At 42.0% G+C, this 22,995-nt stretch overlaps 1 protein-coding gene across 14 annotated transcripts in view; it reads left to right on the forward strand.

Annotated features, from left to right (window-relative positions):
- ARHGAP44 (Rho GTPase activating protein 44) overlaps window positions 1-22,995 on the forward strand; it is a 130,031-nt gene that overhangs the window by 69,268 nt on the left and 37,768 nt on the right. For all 14 annotated transcript variants that reach the window (XR_009761343.1, XR_009761342.1, XR_009761344.1 and 11 more), the window contains exon 2: window positions 18,692-18,731. Coding sequence is in view for 10 of the 14 variants with exons in the window: in XM_061616485.1 (XP_061472469.1) it covers window positions 18,692-18,731 (40 nt within the window). In the remaining 4 variants the exon portion in view is untranslated. The remainder of the gene's footprint in view (window positions 1-18,691; window positions 18,732-22,995) is intronic.

A 22,995-nucleotide genomic window follows, 5' to 3' on the forward strand; every position in this document is an offset into this window, starting at 1 on the left:
CCCCATCCCTGTTTTAAAAGACGGTTAACATCTGTGTCTGTCCTTCAAAGACTTGGAGTGGAGTATACAAGGTGCCCAGTTGGTCTCTAGTCCTGGCACTGGCCAGACTTAAATTTTAGAAGCTGGAGTCTGGACCGCTCCCTGGAAGCTCCTGGCAGCATGAGTCGTTAGCATAGGCTTCAAGTGTCTTAAAATGGAAATGGAATGCCTTCAAGTCGATCCCGACTTATGGTGACCCCATGAATAGGGTTTTCATGGTAAGCGGTATTCAGAGGGGGTTTACTATTGCCTTCCTCTGAGGCTGAGAGGCAGTGACTGGCCCAAGATCACCCAGTGAGCTTCATGGCTGTGTGGGGATTCAAACCCTGGTTTCCCAGGTCATAGTCCAACACTCTAACCGCTATGCCACACTGGCTCTGTGTCTTAATGCCTTTGCAAATCATCATCAACATCATCTCCCATAAGCCCTGAAACAGTACCAAAAACACAGTGTCCCATTCCTCTTTGGATTGCACATCACACTAAGCCAAACCATGGCTTAGTATGAATGAGTGAGTGTGTGGGCTCCCAGGGATGACATCCCAGCTGCTTTGCTCCTCCCTGGTGGTTTTGCTGCTGCGCCACACTGAGCTAACTCATGGTTTGGCTCAGCATGACATCCAAACCTGTGTTTGTGGTTGAACAATCCTGGACAAACTGTAAACTATAGGACAGTGGTTCCCAACCTGGAGGTCTCAAAGTTATGCCAGGGAGGTTGCAAAGAGCCAAGAGAAGAATTGTTCATTAATTAAAAAAAATAATTAATGACTGTTCTGTGCGCCACCAACTTGCAAGCCTGCACTGCATGTGTGCACAGCTGCCTCTGCCTCCCCTTCTTCCTTCCAGCCGGCACAGTCAGTTCCCGCCACACAGAGAGCTGATCAACACAGCACTCGAGCAAGTGCATCAAGAGAAGGGGCCAGGAGGGCTTATTTAAGCTCCAGCGCCTCTCTTCCCACTCAGCAATGAGAGAAGATTGACCAAGCTGGTTGGCTGTGGCTGTAGAGACAGAGGACCCTGGGAGAGGAGCACCTGCCTAAAAAGTAACAGCATCCCCCCACGAATGCACACCTAAGCACTCATTAAAAATTCACTGCATAGTTAACTTTTAATACAATGTATACCTGTCTGCTCAGAAGTAAGTCTTTTCATATTTAATGGGGCTTACTCCCAGGTAAATCAAATTGCAATAATCCAACCAGATTAAGATTCTGTTGAAGCTATACTACTCTGGGGGGGGGGACATGGGGCTTCTTGGTACAAAGATGCATTATTCTTGTTAAAGGAAATAAAATTTTATGTCTATAATACGGCGACATAGGCTGCAATCCTAACCAGGTTTACTCAGAAGTAAGTCCTGTAGAATTCAGTGGAGCAACAGCCATAGGAGTCAGGTTAGGCTGAGAATTAGTATATGACTCAAGGCAGTAAGTGAGCAAAAACTGATGGGTAAAGAAAGTTTTAAAATGTTAAACTACACATGCTCAGTGTATTTTTGTTGCTTTTTATCAAGGCTTTGAGTATTTTTATACAGTTGTATATGTTCATTTTAAGTATGTATTTTAAATATTTAAAAATGTGTTGTCCAAATGTTGTTGTTTTTACTCTTAACTTGAGTTCTTTGCATGGTTTAGGGTTGGCATTTGGGGTAGAGCAGGGCTCTTGTGTCTTTAACAGCTGTGTGGCAAGCAGAAATTAAATTAGTCTTTTCTAGTATGGAAATACAATTATGAGGAAAGCTTTACCTGTTGACATTCTGTCTTTTAGACATATTATTGTCATATGCAGCTTCCTGAGTTCAGTGCTGAAGAGGAGGCATTGTTGTATACAGGTGGATATTTAAAACCAGAGTCCAAATGCTCTGGCATCAACCAGGCTTCGTTCACCACTCTGGGTGGTTTACTTTTATCTCCTTCCTTTTATTTCCTTCAAAATCTGTTAAAAGGTGTTTATATTTCTGTAACCTGCCCTGGGATCTTCTGGTGAAGGGCAGGTAATAAATATAATAATAATCATATTCTTGTGAGTAAAAAAAGTGACATTATTTAACACTTCATTATGTATTTTTTTCAATTAACAGACTAAAATTTCAACAATTAGCATGTGGGGGTCCCAAAAATGTTTGAGGTTTATTTATTTATTATTTGATTTTTATCCCACCCTTCCTCCCAGCAGTAGCCCAAGGCACCAAACAAAAGCACTAAAAACACTTTATGACATAAAACAAAGCAAAAATCCACAAAAAAGTATAGATAAGATAATCATCAGGAAAACAAAGACCAGTAAAATGTTTAAAACAAGCATAGGTAAATAATTTATACTTCTGGGTTGGGTTGCTTAAATTAAAAAAAAAAAAGTTTTCATCGGGCACCTAAAGCAATACAGCAAGGGCACTTGCCTAATGTGAATAAGCAAGGGAGTTCCAAAGCATAAATGCTGCCACACTAAAAGATCAGCTTCTCACAAATGAATATAGATGCTGTGCCAGGCGAGCCTTCCCAGGGAGAGCTTTCCAAAGAAGGACGTCTACAGGGAAGGGCCATAGCTCAATCATAGAGGGTCTGGTTTGCATGTAGAAGTTCCCAGGTTCAATCCCCAGCATCTCTGGTTAGGGTTGAGAATGTCCCCTGTCTGAAACCCTGGAGAGCTGATGCCAGCCAGTGTAGACAGTACCATGAACTCAGTCTGCACCTTCCTCACTTAGACAGTGGGAGCATCTGGAAAAGGGCCTTCATAGATGATGTAAGTGTGCAGGAAAGTTGCTGTGGAAGTTGCCATTCCTTCTGGTGCATTGCTGGTGTATGTGGACAGGAGCAGCTGGAAAAGTCAGGGAAGGTATGTAGTGGGAAGACTCACACTGGGAGTGATGTTAGCACATGCTGGTGGATCTTATTCCTTCACTGCCTTTTATGAAAGGGGAATTGCTATGCAGCTGCTGCTGCAGATCACTCACTAAAGTCTTCAGCTCGTTTTTATTTTGCTTGCTGGATCATAAACCTCATTGTGTTTTGCAAGACACGTAAATAAATAAATGAGTATCGCTACCTGAAAGGCTATATTTCCTGTGAAACTAGCTGGAAAAGGTTGCAAGCCCAGTAGGTTCTCTTGGAATCTTATTTATTTACCAGCTTGCTTCTAATTCAAGCTTGTTTCTAATTCAACTGCAGCCCACCCCACCCCAACATTATATTTTCAGCTCAACTCAGCGTTAAGCAGGTTTATGATGACCAGCAGGTCCTTTTGAAAAACCCAGGGAGAGCCATTTATCAGATCGATTATGTGGAATGCTGGGGGGTGGGGTGGGAACAGCAGGGTGGGGGGCAAAGTCCTTTCATATGGCATTGGTCACTTGAAGATGTTGCAGAGGGTCACGAGCACCTTCTTGTTGTTTCTTGGCCAAATACCAAGCATAGTCCTTGCTCGATGGGTTCTAATTTTGCATTGTACTTGCCAAGCATGACAGTCAAGAGCAGCTGGATGAGGAAGCTTTAACTTGGCTCTTGATGAATGAGCTGTAATACCACTCTGCAGAGACTCTCCAGGAGTCTCCCAGGTGCAGCGTCCAGGTCCAGAGGTAGTTTATGCCCAGCCTATGGACACCTGGTTGGTTTCTATGGGAAACATGGGATGCTGGACTACGTGGACTTTGGGGTCTGATCCAGCGAATCTCTTCTTATATCCCTAGGTATATTCTGTGTATAAAAGATTTGATCATTGGTTGACATGTTATAGCTGTGATGTAATCATTCCTTTTGGTAGCTTTTATCCCACACCAGGCTATTGGGATGATTCCTTCTTCCTCCATTATAGCAGCATAAATATTTATTTGGGGGCATTTTTATACTGGTATAAAGACATGGCCCACTTGATCATAAACTATATGATGCCTGGCTGGCCATCCAATCGTGTGAGAAGCGCTCTTCCATACAAACTTTTTTCATACAACAGTCCTTCGTTACTGCTGGAAGAAATGTCTTAATAGTTCCCCTCCCCTCCCCTCTTGTTAATTGTTTTATCTGGGATAGTGACTATTATCCTTTAGAACAGTAGCTCTTAACCTTTTTTGGTCACAGTCCCCTTTGAGATTCTGATGAAAGCTATGTACCCCCAAAAATACATAAATACAATTAATTTTATTGCATTGGAAATTGATTTATTTATTTTTTTGCACCCTGAAGCTCATCCATGGACTGCAGGTTAAGAACACCTGCTTTAGAACATCTGAGGAGTTTATAGCCATAATGTGAACTATAATGGCTTTCAGAGTAATATTAATGGTTCATGAAAGTGGATGGGGATTTTATAATTTGATCCAGTTTCATCAGCCTCATGCATGCATATTTATTTATTTTATCCTCTCAACAACCCTGCAAGGTAGGTTAGGCTGAGAGACAGTGACTGGTCCAAGGCCACCACGGTCAAGTGGGGATTTGAACCAGGCTCTCTAGTTCTAGGCCTAATCCTGATTTGACACTCTTATCCATTACATCATACTGGCTGTTAGTGGAAAAGCATATAAATGTGTTTATTTTATTTAACTTGACAAGATTTATATACCACTTATATAATTCAGACCATGCTTTCCCGATCTCTATGTATGCATGTGAAAGCTGGACAGTGAAAAAGGCGGATAAGAGAAAAATCAACTCATTTGAAATATGGTGCTGGAGGAAAGCTTTGCGCATACCATGGACTGCAAAAAAGACAAATAATTGGGTTTTCGAACAAATTAAACCAGAACCAGGGCTGTGGAGTCGGTACACCAAACCTTCAACTCTGACTCCGACTCCTCTATTTTTCTACTGTCCAACTCCGACTCCACCCAAAATTGCTTCTTGTCAATCAAAATTTATTTGGAAGTCGGAGTCGGTACATTGCTACTGACTCTGACTCCATCCAAAATTGCTCCTGACTCTGACTCCACCCAAAATTGCTCCCGACTCCGACTCCACAGCCCTGACCAGAACTGTCACTAGAAGCTAAAATGATGATAACTGAGGTTATCATACTTTGGACACATCATGAGAAGACATGATTCACTAGAAAAGACAATAATGCTGAGGAAAAAGGCAGGGAGTAGAAAAAGAGGAAGACCAAACAAGAGATGGATCGATTCCATAAAGGAAGCCACAGACCTGAACTTACAAGATCTGAACAGGGTAGTTTATAACAGATGCTACTGGAGGTCACTGATTCATAGGGTCGCCATAAGTCATAATTGACTTGAAGGCACATAACAACAAATACACCACTTAAAACCTCCAAGCCATTTATGTAAGACAACATAAACTATTCAATAAAAATACTGATGAAGAAAAATAAAAGACCTCTCCATTCAAAGATACTTTGAAGAGAATTTGCTAAATCTTGCTAAATGGTTTGAGGTTGGATTTGTGATCCTGGAGATCTCTTTATATTGTGTTGTGCTGTGGTTTTGGCATTGAACCCTCTGACAATGGCTGTGCAGAAGTGGTTGATTGCAAAGTTCATTTGCTTGGGGACCTAAATAGTTTGAAGTCCGATTTATGTGGGGAAAGGAAAAGTTATCAGTTTGACTGGAGCAAGCTGTAGACTGGTAAAAGGTTCCAGGATGCAGGGTAGCTAAGTGAGAGACACCCAGAGACAAAGAGACTGCAAGGAAAGGTGTAGAGTAGGACTGTGAAATAGGAATCTGAAGGAAGGACAGGTATAGAGTAGCCTTGCCCAACCTCCAGAGCACAATTCCCATCAGCCACAGCTAACATTGGCAATGGTCTGGGATGATGAGAGTTATAGTCCAAAATATCAGGAGATATCGGGCTTCAGAAAGCTGATATAGAGATTACAGGAAAGTGGGGAGTGGGGAGATAGAGAGGGAAAGGAAGAAGGGGCTTATCAGGGAGTGCTGAAAAAATATCACAGCATTATAATCAGGAGTGGTGAGATTTTATGGAGGGGAGAGAGAGGGTGGCTGAAATGACTGAATAAAAGGCAGGGGCTCTTTTCTGTTACACTTTATGAAGTATGAACATTGACAGTGCTATAGAAGTAGTAGCAGCAGCAGCATGTATTACATTTACAGACATAGGCTTACTAAGTCAAGGGTTCTACTGTTACTCTAAAAGACCTGGCAACCCTAGTAGGAAAGGAGGACCAAAAAAAAACAGTGGATGCATTGAGATATGATTCAGTTTTGCTTCCACTGAGAGGAAGGGGTTTGAAATATTGTGGCAACTTGTTTTGAGAGAGAGAGAGAGAGAGAGATCTGAATAGTTTCAAGAAGGTTGATGAGAGAAAAATTTAAAAGAAGCACCCTTGGATCAGTAATGTTGGATGTGGTACTGAAATGGTAAGAAAATCTGTTACAATGCAACCAGTTCCAGTCACTCAGAAATGAATTCACTAATAGGCAAAAAAAACCTTGTGTTTTAAGAATGTACCAATAGCCCACAGATATTTCTATCAAACTTTAAAAAGCAGGGAAATTGGGCAGCTATAGTGAATGCACCAGGGGAGCAGGAGACCTGACCTCCTCTCTGAGATATTGGACTGCCCTATAAATTTGTCAAAATGCAAACACAATTTGGGTTGGTCTTTCATAGTTCAACTCACTTCCTCTGCAGCTTGGAAGAATTTGGTAACGTGCCTCTGAGCATATGGTGAGTGGTAGCAATAAGCATGCAAATGATCAAACCTGCCCTCCCCTCCTCTTCCCTCCCATCACCTCCCTTTTGCCCCTTCCCTCTCCCTTCCTTCACCCCTCCCCCTCCCCTTCCAATCCCCTCCTTCCCCCTCCATTTCTGATTTCCTCTTCCCCCCTCTCCTTCTGCTCCCCTCTCTGCTCCTTCCCTCTACTCTCCCCTCCCCCTCCTCTCATTTTACCTACCCTAGGGTCCTTTTTAGCTGCCCTAGCCATGACTGCATGGGAGTAAATCCCACTGAACTCATTAAGTATGCGAATGATCAGACCTGCCTTTCCCCGCTCCTCTCCCTTCCTTCTCCCTTCTTCCTCCCCTCCCCTCTTCCTCCTCCTCTTCCCACTCCAGACCTCCCTCTTAAGCAGTAAATCCCACTGAACTCAGTAAACATGCAAATGATCAAACCTGCCCACCTCCCCCACCTCCTGCTGCTGCCATCCCCCTCTTCCCCTCCCCATCCCCTGTGGTCAGTTTGACCTATCCTAAGCATGACTGAAATGAAATGGATTGCCTTCAAGTCAATTCCAACTTATGGCGACCTATGAGTAGGGTTTTCATGGTAAGTGGTATTCAGAGGGGGTTTACCATTGCCTTCCTCTGAGGCTTGCAGGGGAGTAAATCCCACTGAACTCAATAAGCATGCAAATGATCAATCCATTCTCAGCAAACTTGCACAGGATCCCATTTCTAACCTCCTGGATTAAAAAGCAGAGAAATTCACTAATAGGCAAAAAAAACATTGTGGTTTAAGAACTTATCTATAGCCCACGGATATTTCTATCAAAGGGGTCTTGATTCTCTCTGACTGTTTTGTGTATTTCCATGAAAATTTAGAAGGTTGTTATGCAAGCGTTTCTGAGTTCAGGACTATAAGATCTGTAAGGTTTTGTTTTGAAATGAGCTTATGGGAAGCATCAGAATGGCATGGGGGTATTTTCAATTTACTTATTTTAGTTATTTATTAATAAATAATTTAATATTGCAGAATGCAACAATTCCATGCTGACCATAGTATATAGCCGCTCGCGTGGCTGTATAATCCAGTATATCTCCCAAGTCAATAAATGCTTGAATGGAGTTTTTCCCAACACTGCTCATTATTGTTCTTCCTGTTGCCAATTTTGTGCAAATATCTTTGGCCTTCCAATTGTTTATTATTGTATTTATTTATTTATTAAATTTATATCCCGCTCTTCATCCTTGTTTGTCGTGTTAACTTTTGCCCTTTGCCCTTTGTTTGGCCCATGTATTGGTGTCCTTAAACCATTTTAAAATTGAAAGCAGTGCTTGTGAACTTTCTGTTGGGGTGGTTGTTTTGGAAAGGCCTTGCGTCTGCTGCATATTCCTTCCTCTGCAGCTGCTTTTTCTAAAGAATGACATAGATGGGCTTTACATTAAGCACTTGGGTGTAAGGCTGGTTTGGATTACTGAACTGCCAAGCACCTTCTAGTTTTATGAGTTGTAGGCAGTGCCGTGTAGCAAATGATGCATTCTTTCATTGTTTTCTGTAGTTTCTTTGACTTTATTTGTGCTCAAGTCAGGAATTTCCTTGTTGCAGAATCCTAAATGTGTATGAAATCACAATGGGCCTTTCACCACTTTGTTTCAAGGTGGTATCAATACCTAAAGCATCCACAACGCATTCATATTCAGGATTTTCTTTAAAACTTGCACGCTCCAGAATTTCTTGTTGCTTATGGCTTTTCCTAATATTTAACCTAGATCCAATTTCTGAATTATTCAGCCCATTGTTTCTTCTTTCCTCCATTCACTAATAAGTAGCTACTGACATCCTTGTATTGCATCATCTAGTCTTTTGCTTTACTTTAGGGTCAGCACTAGCCCAGCTCCCCAGTGACATGCCTTCTGCACCTGTTCTCATCCTGGCAACATTGCAGCATTTTAAATTTGTCACAGGTATTTTTGAACCATAGTGTAAAGAACCCAATACTTAATCCGGTAAATGTTAGCAAATGCTAAGCAGCAATAATGAATGCTATGCATGAGAGAATAATTGCATCTTGAGAGGTGGGCATCTTTGAGCCTATAGACGATAAGGTGACCATGAGCTATTAGCTATCATGGTCATGTTTTGCGTCCACTGTTGGAGGCAGTATGCCTCTGATGTCTAGTTGCTAGGAATCACATGTGGGGAGAGTATGGCTGCACTCAGGTCCTGGTTACGGGCTTCCCATAGGCATCTGGTTGGCCACTGTGAGACTAGGATGCTGGACTGGATGGGACTTCAGCCTCATCCAGCAGGACTCTCTTTATATTTATAGGTCCTCACAGCCCTGTAAGCTGCCCCCAATTTCTGTGCTAGGAGCTTCACATCACAGGTCCTCAGTTAAGGCAGCAGATTATTATGGCTCTTCCAGCATAGCTTCATTGAGCATCATTGCTACAATCACAGAGGCTGCATCTTCTCTGCCTTCCCCTGCTGCTGCTGCTGCTGCCACCACCACCTCCTGCATGCACAAGCCGATTGGAATGGTAGAGGATCAGCCCAAGGTGTGACTTTCAGGCATTTGGCTATGCCAGTATTTGTTCTTTTAATGGACAAATGGGGGGGGGGGCTTTGGGCATTATGGCATCACAGCAGAGGACTGATAGGAACAGCAATAATCAATTATTTTTTAAATTACAAATTAGGGGAGGGGTCTTGGAAGGGCACAAAAAACCTCTTGGGGGCAGATGTGGCCTATGGGTTAGCCACCCTTGGTTTCGAGCATAATGAAAGAGATGAAATCTTAGGATTCCTTGCATCAGAGCCAGAGGTTACAAGGCTGTGGCTTCTGCTCATTTGTCTGGGAGGCAGCAAAGAAAGTGTAAGTACTTCAGAAGGTTAGCACAAAGCTTGTGGTACATTTAAAAGGTGCTTAATGGAGCTTCTGTATTATGTATGATCTGTGATTAGAAAGAGAAGAGTCATGGGGTAAGGAGAGTTGTATTTCATAATATTGTCCTCAGCGGCAGCCTTGCATATTACTGGGAATTTGGAAGGTGTGCCCACCCGGTCCATAGGTGCATCTTTTGCATGCTTTAAACTGGTGAATGCATTGCTCAGCACAGAGCCCCTTCCATGATTAAAGGAGAGAGTGAGGGGAAGAGGGACCAGAGAAGTATGTGCTATCCCTCCTTCTGGTCCTTCTCCCATTGAAGGTGATCTTAGTTACTCTGTCATCAATCCACCAATTCTTGAAGGGCTTATGTTTAATGCTAGATCAGTACGTGGAAACAATGAACTCCCAGGATCCTGGCTGATGGTTCTGACTCAGTTTGCATTATTGTGAGCCAATGGAGTTATTTTGTCTCAGTTCATGTTCTCCTGAAATCTCAGTGTGGCACCATTGTAAGACTCAGTGGTCCAAGAAGAGGGGTTGATGTGGCATATCTGGATTACACCTCCTTCAGGTTTTCTCTTTGACAAAGCCCCAATATTTGATTGTGTGCACCTGCTATTGGACAGGAAGGGCTAGATTTGGAATTCTGTTTGCATGCTAACTACTTCACTGCCTAACCACATCGCTGGATTTAGTGCTGAGGTCCTACCCGTCCCCCACCCCCTCAGACTTTTGATGCTGGAGAATTAAATATCCATGCTGAGGTCATCATGCTAGATTTACTGCAGGATTTCATGGCCTCCACTGCAACTGAGGAACTGTCTGAGAGTGCCATCAGGTCTGCAAAACATGGTAGGTTTTACATGGGTGTTTTCTGTTGGGCAGGTTGATAGTGGTCTGAGAGTGGGGGAATTTTCAGCAATTCCATTATCGTACAGATGAATAATGGCAGGGACAGAGAGCCTTTTTCAACACGAGGGTGGCATTCCCTCATATCTTCTGGGTGCCACGTGCCAGTGGCGACCCAGGACTGTGACTGTACAGGACGCTATATTCCAGCCACACAAATGTCACATCTCTCCATCCAGGCAAGCGTTATCACAGTTCAAGGACACATTCTAGCCAGGCATAAGCACCCATGGAAGGAGCAGAGTAGGGCTAGTGATGGGTGTGGCCTGCAAAAGAAATACAGCCTGGGTGGAGTCCCAAGGACTGGATAGAAAGGCCTGGAGGGCTACGTTCAAATCTGAGGTTCCCAACCCCTGGTTTATAATGATGTTTAGACTTTCAGGAGCTAGCTTCCTGTGCCATAGGGCAGGAATAGGAGGTGTGTGGCCCTCCAGAGGTTGCTGGACTGCAGCTCCCATAATCCCTGGCCATTGGCCATGCTGGTTGGGGATGATGGGAGTTGTGGTCTAGCAACATCTGGGGACCACAGGTTCCTTTCCCCTACAATAGGCAGTGGTATCCTTCTGGATTGTATGCCTGGGCTGGGAATTGGGGACACTGCACCCCAGTAATTCTATTCCTGGCCTCTGATCAGTTCTACAAAATAATGTTGGGGGACTTTTCCTATACCTCGTGGCACTTGTGCTATGGGGTATATTTTATTTTATTTATTATTAAATTTATATCCTGGCCTTCCCAAAGGGAGCCCCTTTACATAGCAGAGATCTGTATCCTTCCCTCATGCTGTGTAAGCACTTGATATGAAAGCACTTGGGGATGTTTTCTGGGGATTTGGGGTGAAGTGTCATTGATGTGCTGATGACACTCAACTCTAACTACCCTTTTCATAATTTTCCTTTTCTTCTGAGTTAAGAGTGCTGATGGAAGTATTAAACAGACATCTTGAGCTGGTAACGGGCTAGATGAGAGGTAATAAAGACATAAGACAGAGGCACTGTTCATGAGTGGTGCAACTATCAAAGGGGCTGATATTCAAATGGATTGGCTTGCACACCTCCTGTACCTTGCGGGATGACATTAAATTCGGGTCCGTCTTTGGATGCCCTGGTCACATCTGTGGCTTGAAGTGTTTTTTACCACTTTAGTCTGGTGCAGTTCTCTGGCCCCTTCTAGGCAGAGATAGCCTTGCCACGGTTATTCATGCTCTGATTACATCCAAGTTAGGTTACTGCAGTGCATGGTATATGGGCTGCTTTTGAAAACTATTCGGAAACTTCAGCTAGTCCAACATCCAGTTAACAGCTTTCCTGGACACTGTTAAGATGTTGAATGGGACATCTGTTGCCTATAGCCTTGTAATCTTTTAAGAACAAACTAGATAAAATGCTGCTATTTAATAAGCAAGTGTGGGAGGGCACTCTGAACACACAGGTCATTATCGAGAAAAACATTCCAATAAGGACAATGAATTGGCAGAATAAACACAATGTGTATTCCTGTTAATAAGTTATGAGCTGGATGAGCATGGTGATGTGCCAAGGTAATGGTGACATGCTGAAGTCACAGTGACTCTCTATTCATGTTAATAAATTATAAAACCTTTTCAACTGCATCCTGGGAGTGAAATCATAATATAGTGACCATGTCCATTATAATTATAAAATTTGATTGGACACAATGACTGTCACCCCATAACCTTCCTTTATTCTGATTGGATATAGCCATATTTATGTAAGCATACTCATTGATACAACTTGCTAGTTGTCTAGACAATTTATTTTACAATGTTAAGGTAGACCATGTGGAGGAAGGAAGATGCCATCCCAATGTTGGCCTTCACTGGGAGTCTCCTTTGGCTGTTCGTTGTTGTTGTTGTTACGTGCCTTCAAGTCGATTACAACTTATGGCGACCCTGTGAATCAGTGACCTCCAAGAGCATCTGTCATGAACCACCCTGTTCAGATCTTGTAAGTTCAGGTCTGTGGCTTCCTTTATGGAATCAATTCATCTCTTGTTTGGTCTTCCTCTTTGGTCTTATGTCCAATATCAATATGTCCAATACCAATATTGCCAATATGAGTTCATTAGCACCTTCATTTCATATTGGTAACTGTTTCACCTGTTTCTAGTAGTGGTGATGGTGGTGGGGTTGTAACTGTGTTAGTGTGTGGCAGCAAAGACCACAGAGTTTTGTAGAACCTTAGACTGTCACATTTATTATGGCAGAATCTTTCATAGACTACATTCCAGTGCATCACATATATGAAACATTAGAATGAGTGTGTGTTTATATTCTCTCTCTCTCTCTCTCTCTCTCTCTCTCTCTCTCTCACACACACACACACACACACACACACACACACACACACACACACACACGGTCAGTGGATGGGATCATAAAGAGTGAGGTGAGAGAGAAATGTACACGAGTTACATGAGTTTCACCAACATGGAAATATTCTCTCACTCCCTATGGAGATTATTTACATCAGCTTAATATTATAAGCCATTTTGTAGAGGGTTAGAAGATCAGAGTATAAATACAGTCATCATAATTAAATTCTCACTGACCTAGTTTCTGGATAGAAATAAAAAAAACTACTGATGCTGACCTTTAAAGTTCAAAATCAGGAGCATGGAAACTTTTTTAGCCCAAAGGCATTTCCTCATGGACAACTTTCAAGAGATCACATCAGGGCCCAAAACAAAAGTGGGTAGAGTGACATGGGTGTGCCTCTTACCTTTGTTCAGTAGGTTACATTCCAGTTATAGAAAAGTCTGTGGCAGGATGTGTGGGTATATCTGTGGCACATTCCAGTCAGGCAAAAGCATGAGGAGGGCACGGAGCAGGGCTGGTTAGTGGTGCTCATTGTATCTGTTTCTTGCCTGAACCCCACCAGCATTTCATTCCAGAAGGATTACAGATCATGTGGTGTAGTTTCAAGTTCTGGGTGTGCTCTGATTTATCGACTAGTGAGATGGTTGGGGATCAAACAAGTACAATCTCTTTAACGTTCCTTCCTTGCCGTAACCTAAAACAGGCCGCAGGCTGTTAAAGCTGTTTGCACATTGCCTGAGGGCAGCAGTCTTCAAAAACGTGGTAGCAAAAAAAAGGCTATTTATGAAATCCTGCTGATTTGATTTGATAATTACCTACACATATATTCTGAATTATTATTTCAAGGAGGGGGTAGCAGTATAAAGGTGGGATTTCCCTGGAGCCTTGTGTGAATCTGCTTGAAGGCTCACACTTTTTAAACCTTCCTCATTTGGGTCTACTTAGACAGTCCAGCCATCTCTGGCCAGCTGATGCTGATGAAGCCCTTTTGAGTGTGGTGACATTTGTCATTCAGCAGGCATGGTCTCCATCTGCACGGGTGTCACTGCGAGTGCTAGTTGGGTCGGCTTGTTAAGCACAAAGATACAAGGAAACAAAGCATGGGCAGTTCTGAGCTCTTGTGTCTGCCTTGTTCGCTGCAAGGCTGCAGGCGCTCAGCTTTTAACATGATCAAGTTTCCTTTTTATATAAAATGTTCTTGTTAAGGATGCATGACGGACTCTGTGTCTGCTTGGCAAGCTTTCCAGCTGCAGTTTCCAGTGAGAAGCTATACAAAAGGAACCAGGATTGAAGTATGGTCTAGAATCTAGACTAATGTTCTGATGTGTGTGTATATTTGGGGATGAAGGGTAGGGAAGGATTCCTGTTGTGTGGCTCAGAGGTGGGTGCTGGTGGGGAAAAACAATGGCTGCCTGGACTATGGCCTGGTTCACACATGTGTTTGCTACTTGGTAAGTACAGCACCAATTTTTGGCTTGCATGTATGAACCGATCATCACAGGTAAAATGTCTCGTGGAAGTCTCGCACCCCTTCACCACACTTTTTCTTAAGTGCAGTGGTTTGTACATTCAGCTTCTCCTCACTATGTACACTAAAACTTAGGTTCAGACATGAATGCATACCTCGTGGTCTGTATTACTTTCTCATTTTTTTGCCTATAGTTCCACTTTCACGTTAATTTGTAATAATAATAATAAAATACTATAATCCTCTATATAAATATAGGTGGGTGATATCTAGGTGCTATTGCTGAAAGCTGCATTACAATATTCAAAGAAATGTGAATTTTGGTGGATCAGAAAGTTTCACTTGTCTTCAGGGGGCCATCACAGAGAAATTTACCAGTGTGAATAAGTCCTAAGAGTGGCTTTGGACATCTTCCCCAAAGATTTCATACACATTTTTTTTAAAGACACGTGATTCTTTTAACACTTCCATTTGTAAAAAATGCAAGTGCAGAATATACATGCACTTCTGCACTTTCTTTGTATGTGTAGTGCAAAATGGATATGTACTGATGGTGGTACTGATTATCTGCCAAGCAGGCAAGCTCAGCTGCAAATGAGGCAGTTTAGTAGCAGTAAATGGACAGTTTGTACGCTTTGCTGAAATTCACTTGTAAAGGATTCTGAGATCTGTAGCAGGCCACTACCAACTGATGACTTTCCAGATCATCTTTCATAGACAAAGTGGACTGAAGTCTATGAAAGCTCAAGCTCTTAAAATACAGTGGCAGTGTTTGAATGTCATGCTAAACCATAGTTTAGTGTGACATAAGTGAACCTACGGCAGCTTCAGGCTCACATGCATCCCTCTTTCCTCTCCTCCTCTGGCCCAGGTAGGAGAAGGAGTTTGCAAGCATTCACTTCCATTTTTGTTTAATTACAGCATCTTGTGTTGTCTGAACTAACGAAGTGTGGTTAATATTAACTAGGATTTGTTAACATTCAAGTTGGATTGTTTCAAGCAAACCGTAGTTAGCATTAAGCACGGTCTGTTGGTTTGGATGAGATACCATTCTGTGGTTAAAGTAGAAGTGTCAAATTTCTTCCTAGTGTGCTGGAAAGGGAAGTGTGTGAGCCCAAGGCTATGTCATACTGAACTATGGTTTAGCACAGAGGTGGGGAACCTTTGGTCCTCCAGATGTTGTTAGATTGCAACTGCCATCAGTCTAGCTGGCATGGCCAGTGGTCAGGGATGATGGGAACTGTAGTCCACCAACAGCTGAAGGTCCAAAGGTTCCCAACCCTGGTTTAGCATGATATCTGAACATGGCCATAAGTTTTAAGATGCAACAAAGACCAAAGTTTTTTTTTTTAAATACATCATCCACAAACATATGACTATGAACCTGAATTAATTTTTTAATATTCACTTATTTTTCATATGACTTAAAGCATCTCTTCAGTTCACCCTGTGAACTTCTACATAAGCATGCCATGTTGATGGAATACAGAAGTTTGAAAACATTTTGATTCATCAAGACTCTTCACTCCATTTTTAGCCCCCTCCAAAATATATAGATGAACCCCTTGATATTTGATGTTTCAGAATCAAACTTTTTTTTTAATTTAGAGGTAATTAGATTTTTTTAGAATTGACTTTTTTCCTGGGATAATAGTGGGTAATGACCAGTTGGTTGGAGTGATGAAGGAAGGGGATAGAGAGTCCTTTTGACAGATGCCACTTTGGCAAACACCAACATGTAGCACTTCTATTTGAAGAAAGAGAGCCTACTCATCCCAGCTATTATAGATAAAACTGGCATAAAGTGTTCAGAAAGTAATGGATCTTCACTTAATGATGAGTTTGGAAGCTTTAGATTTTTATAGTTTAGCTATGAAGTTCAAACTGTTGTAACAGCTAAAACAGAAAGATCTGCGTCAGGGAAAAACGTGTAAGCTATCTAGAGACAAAAAAGATAAAGTGCGAAGGATAGCAGCGGGAATGGTTACTAAAAAGAAATGGACGGTTGACTGTTGCATGTAGACACTAAAGGAATAATTTAAAGCTGCTTTAAATTGAATATTAGCTAAATTCATCCTGACTGACACGGTTTGGGAAGGTTATTATTTAGATTGCATAGCCCAAGGATGGTGTCTGTTGTAGTAGCTTGAATTGAGAACGGTTGGACTACAGAAGAGTTGAGGTATATGGCTGAGTCACTGATGCCAGAGTGATTTATGTTCATGTTTTAAAAAAACCCACACATAGTAGTGGTTTACCACATGGCTGTCTTATTTACATTGGAGGAATGCATAATATGCGAAGGAAAGAAGTAAAATGAAATCAAATGAAATCAGTGTGCTATTATATTGAAAAGGGCAATTTCAGTGTTAGGAACTTGTCATTTTCCCTTTTAAAGTAAACATCATGGATCTTTGATGCCACCATGTTTAACATTCCAGTCACCTATCTTGAAAAGGGTATCCTTGTACTGCAGAAAATGTCAAAAAGGGCGATTCAGATGACTGGAGGTGGAGATTAATCATATCATCTTTCTTATGAAGACAGTTTAGGCATTTGGGGCTTTTTAGTTTAGAGGGTGAGGGAAATGACTCAGAAAGGTAGGAAGAGCTCTGCTGGATCAAACCAAAGGTTCATCTGGTCTGGCACTCTGTTCTCACAAGAGCCAGTTAGATGCCTATGGGAAGCCCACAAACAAGACACGAGCACCATAGCCCTCTCCCATTCATGGTACCCAGCAACTGGTATTGAGGCAGATGGAATATGGGGCTCAGGGCACTCTACAAGGTTAAGTCTTGAGGTAATGTCTTACATGCATCTGCAGTTTACAGGCAACAAAAGAGTTTGGTAGTGGTGTTTTTGGGGGGAGGGGGGGTTGCAGCATCTTTAAAAAAAAACTCATTGAAGAATAGCTTAACCAGTTCTGGACTGTGAAAATATCATTTGTTTTAAATGTACATTTGAGAAATATACATTGAGAACTGAGACATAACAAATATGCCTTTTTCTGACTTGGTGCTAGTAGCATGCTCTTTCAAACATTTTATTTCTGACTTGCTGCTTTTTGGTTTGCTTGAAATGAACAAACCACGCTCCACGTTCAGACATCATGACAAGCCAAAATATGGCTAGTTTGAGGCATGGAGGGAGTGGGGAGTAGCCATGCAGGGAGGCACGTTCATGATTGCCCCATGGGTTTAGACAAATTGTGGCTTATTGTGATGTGCAAGCCAGACCACTGTGATGTTAAATGGAACAATTTTAATAGGTTAAAGCAATTAAAAAAAAACTTTCAGTGTGATCATCATGTGGCAGTCTCACTTTTTTGACTCTAAGTGTGGACAGGCTCTGGAAATGCTTCTAAATGGTAGCATCTCCATCAAGGACCACTAAATGTGCCACTTTCAGCAGCCACTTGTAATATGAATTGGTCCAAGTGCATGGACAGTGTCCTCACTGTTACTGGACTTTCCTGATGGCTGTAGCTATTAGCAGTGAGTTTCTCCATATGACTGGAGTGATCCGGTTGGTAAGCTGTTTACAAAAGTTTTGGTTCTCATGTGGAAAAACAACATAAACATTTTTAGAGTCCTCTGAATATGAGAGGTTTTAACACCTGAGTTAGTCACTATAATTGTTTCTATGACTTGTTCATATCATGTCACCCATCGGTGCAACCTTTAAAGAGTTAACTACAGTAGAACACATAAAACAGTTTTTCCCTGTAAAATTTTGATGCCAGAATCTGGCTTGAGATTACTTGAGTACTCATGCCTTGCCTATGGACTTACCAAAAGATGTGGGAGACAGGATTCTGGATTAGATATGCTTTTAATCTGATCCACCAAGGCTGTCCCTATGAATTTGATGAAAACTGTGTCAAGAATGTTGTGCTCCAATTTTTACTGATCTCCTGAAACAGGATTTCTCTTTATTGGCTTCTGATGCAGAGTTGCCCAGACCACTGTAGGTATGGGTGCAGAGGGCATATATTTGATGCTGTTTGCCTTTGTCATATGTTACTAGCACCACTGAGTGATGATGGGACAGATGAGAGAGTCCTTTGTTCCTACCAGCATTGCAGACTCCTCTCTTCTTCAGCTGTCTCTTCATGTAGCAATAATAACAGTCTCCGCTTTGTCACATTTCACTTAAACAGTGTGCAGAGTTTGGGATATATTCTGGTCTACCTTTATTAGTAAAATTCACTCAAGGTGGCTTATACAATAACGGATGAAATGCAATTCCAATCATGATAAATACAGTAGAGTACAGTTTTTTTAAAAAGCCTTCCGTCAAACTCAGGACACTACTAAAACCAGCAATAATAAATACACAGCCAGCTCAAAGATAAAACTCAATGTTTTTCACAAGGGTTTTTCTAAAGTCTTGAATGATGTTGTCCTTTTTTCTTTAGGGCTGAAAAAACAGAAGTTCTGAGTGAAGATCTCTTGCAGGTACAGTGTCTGTGTGTTTTCTGACATCTTCTGCAATCCCTTCATCATTTGATATTTTCTACTTCTCCATGGATAAAGTACAAAACCAAACTTGCAAGAGGCTAGTTAGCAGAGGTTACTGTATGCCGGGTACGAAGATAATGGCCCCATCTGCACTGTACGTTTAAAGCAGTATCATTCTACTTTAAACAGTCAAGGCTTCCCCCAAAGAATCCTGTGATCTGTAGTTTGTTACTGGTGCTGAGAGTTGTTAGGAGACCCCTAATCTCCTCACAGTTCTCAGAGGGATGGATTGATTGTTAAACAGCCCCGGGAACTGTAGCTCTGTGAGGGGAATAGTGGCCTGTTAACAATTCCCAGCACTCTTAACAAACAGTTCCCAGGATTCTTTGGGGGAAGTCATGACTATTTAAAATGATATAATAGTGCTTTAATGTATAGTGCAGATGGGCCCAATGAAAAGGAAAGAGTTCACAAAGGTAAAAGGCTCCTATGCATTTTTGGATGTTTATATGTATTGAAAATTAAAATCCCTGCCCATGTAAACGTAGCACATCAGGGAGATAGTGTTCCACTTGTCTAGCCTTCTCCCTGCATGTTAGGTTTCTACTTGCATCCCCCAATAGAATGAGATCGGAAATGAAATCAGCATGCATAACATGAAATGAAATCAGTACTACCCTAACAAAATTGGAGATATAAGAAATCCATCTGCCAAGCCCACATGAAGAATATCGAAGGCCAGTAGAACTCTCAGCCTCGCTGACAAATACTCAAATCTGAATTTTAAAAAAACTGCTCTTGCAAGGAACAAGTAGATCAAACTCCAGAGAGGCCTCAAGAAGATGTTTCTACCCATTTGCTCTAAAAAAATATTGTGGATGGAGATTTCTTTCGTAACTCTATAGCAGCATGCATCAGAGGGTAAAATATGTGCTTGGTCAGTAGAACAGTTTCTTTTCTGTGGATAGCTTACAAACAGGTGATAGATAGCTTTTTGCAGGGCAGGTAGGCTCTAAGGGCTCTTCATTTTTAAAAAGAAAGATTCACGGTGACTTCTGAATTTGGCTTCTCATTGAAGTTAAGAATATTTTGTGCTTAAGTTGCCATTTTAGTGCTTTCCGTGCTACCCAAAAAGACAGTGGTATTAACATTTTCAGTTTATTTTTCCCCAGTAAGATCCTTCTTTCTCTATTTAACTGCATGTTTTCCCTAAGCCCCTAAGCTTCATATTTCAAAGGGTGTCTGCATTTCTGTTTAGTAACTTATCCTGTTGAGCTGTATGCAGTACCTCCATTTTGATCAGGTGAGAGCCTAATGCCAGCTTCCAGTTCCTGAGCACCAGCCAGTGTAGCTTGTTAAAAAAAGAAAATCTTACTAGTAGCTTCTGTCATCTCTTACAAGGCCCCCAAATCAGTACTGATAACGCTAATAGGGTTCCTGCAACCACTGTTCCTAGGAAGTATGTCAAATGAGGTGTTCGTGCCTGCTTTAATTTTTCCAGTGTCGATTTTCAGATAATATTGCATCTTCCCTTATGAAATGGGGGCGAGGATAAGGTGGCATAGTGTCAGGACTAGGAAAAGGTTGGGAGATATAGACCTGGTGTTTAATGGGGCAAGATTGCCCCTGAAGGACCAGGTCCGCAGCCTCGGGGTCGTTCTTGACTCCCAGCTGTCCATGGAGGCTCAGGTCTCGGCAGTGAGCCGGGCAGCTTGGTATCAACTCCATCTGATACGGAGGCTGCAACCCTACCTTCCTGCCCATCTTCTCCCACGGGTGACACATGCCCTGGTCTCCTCTCGCCTAGACTACTGTAATGCGCTCTACATGGGGTTGCCCTTGAAAACGGTCCGGAAATTACAGCTGATACAGAATGCGGCGGCACGTTTGATTAAGAACGGCCGTCGCCGGGATCATATCACTCCGGTGTTAGTAGATCTACACTGGTTACCAGTTGTTTACCGGGCCCAATTCAAGGTGCTGGTGTTGACCTTTAAAGCCCTATACGATTTCGGCCCAGTTTATCTGAAGGAGCGCCTCCAGCATCACCAATTATGCCGCCTGACAAGATCAGCCTCACAAGACCTTCTCTCAGTCCCACCAGTTAAAACAGCTAGGCTGGTGCGGACTAGAGAGAGGGCATTTTCGATTGTGGCCCCCACCCTCTGGAACTCCCTTCCTTTCGATCTTCGCCATGCCCCCTCCTTGATAGATTTCCGCCGAGCCTTGAAGACCTGACTGTTCAGGCAGGCCTATGGGTTCTCTGGGGTGGGTTAGTTTTTAATGCTGTTGATTAATGTAAGAGGGGTGATTAGTTGATTATTGAGTGTGGTTTGTACTGGTTTTATATTGTATTTTATTTTATTATGTCAATGTACGTCGCCTAGAGTGGCCGTTAATTCGGCCAGATAGGCGACTCAGAAATAAAATTTTATTATTATTATTATTATATTTAGGCCAAACAACAGGCAAGCATTAATTTATTAGATCAGTAATATAGAATTATACAATTATCAAAGCCGAATAGTCTCTAGAGGCCAGTCTTTTACAGAGAGCACATGCCACAGCAAATGCAATGAAGCTGGTAATAGTTCTGGCTCCTGGATATCTGCAGCACCTTTGACGTCTACCCCTGCCATGTCTGCATGCATGTCTGCAGACTTCTTGCTTCTTCCTGAGCCTTGTGTTCCTGTTCAAAGATTCCTGAAGTTAGGATGTGTGAACAGTAGGAGAAGCTAGGGCATGATGTTTCCTTAAGCCTGATTTATACATAATGATTTATGGCATAATGAAATCTTTGCGGCCCGCTTCCTGTATAAACCAGGCGCATGCTCTACAGCTGAAAGAGCGTGGCTGCCACTTACATATCTGGACATTCTTTACTTCATGGAATATTTGATCATGTTCAGTTTCTGTTTGTCCCCAGAATTCCAAGCCTATATTTACCAGTTGCCCTTTAATTTTGCCTCAGGGCACTTTTTAATTGTGCTGACACAATGACTTACCCTCCATATCGCCACTCTTTGACAAGAACTTCCCAAAATATTAAGCACAACAAACAATGCAAATATATATTGATTATATTTTATTCTACTTAACAGGCTCCAGCTTTTATTTCAGGAAATCCAACTAAAACTAATGCTAAAACGGTACACTTTCCAACACTTTAACCACAGTAGTTTGTGTCTGTATATTATTGAGATTAGAAAGAGCAAATACACTTACTGTTCAATTGGTAACACACTTGCATAGCTAGTGGGTTGTGTTTGGGCTTGGTGGACCAAACGTTTTGCAGACTACTGTGATCAGTGCATTATTTTTGAATGCTGAAGTAATATAGAAAATGACTGATGATACCAAAGTTTATATTTAGCTGCCAATTCAAATGCATAGCTGCACTTCAAATCGAGTGCCATTTCCTGCATTTCTGATAATGTTCAGATAATAGAGGAGCACTGGGAAATGTAATTGTCCAGAATACCCATATACAGTACTCAAATTAAGCATTTTGGAAAACTGTATTTCCTGGGATCCTTTTGCCTGGAATATATAGTTTTCAGATTGCGTTGGCACACCTACCACCGCAGTTTATGGGATATATTTTTTATTTTACTTGTTATTTTTTATTTAGAGAAACTCAGTTTATCCTTCTTTGTAACTCTATTTCTGAGCCTGATTCAGAGTCCTGGCTTTGACATCGGAGCCCTTCATGGCTTGGGACTGCAGTGTGTGAAGGACAGTGTCTTCCCATTGGTGACTAAATGTGCCCTGTGGTTAGGGTTACCAACCGTACTCTTTTTGAGATGGTGCTACAGCATACTCTTACTTTTCACTTAAAGAAGCCAAATGTACTCTTTTTGAAATGACAAAATGATGGTAACCCTACCTGTGGTCATCATCGGGGGTTCTTCTCCAGGTTTTCCCACTAGCTGGGATATGGTGAGTAGCTATAGAAAGCAAGGCCTTCTCAGCAGTGGCTTTGCATTTCGGGGATGCCCACTTTTCAGCACCAGGCAAAGATCTTTTTATTCCCACAGGTGTTTTAACCCTCTATTATGTGGTATTTTAACATGTGCCTGTTTTACTCTTTTAAGGTCTGTATTACTTGCTGTTTGGTATGATCTTTTAGCTTTCCTCTCTCTGTTTATTCTGGTTGATTTTTATTATTTGAATTTGTTTTAAATACTGGTGCACATTGCCCTGAGAATGACGGATGGCTAAGAAATAAGTCAGGAAGAAAAAAATGGTCTGATTATAAAAA

Source organism: Rhineura floridana, chromosome 3 (assembly GCF_030035675.1).
Source record: "Rhineura floridana isolate rRhiFlo1 chromosome 3, rRhiFlo1.hap2, whole genome shotgun sequence".
NCBI classification, from domain to species: domain Eukaryota; kingdom Metazoa; phylum Chordata; class Lepidosauria; order Squamata; family Rhineuridae; genus Rhineura; species Rhineura floridana.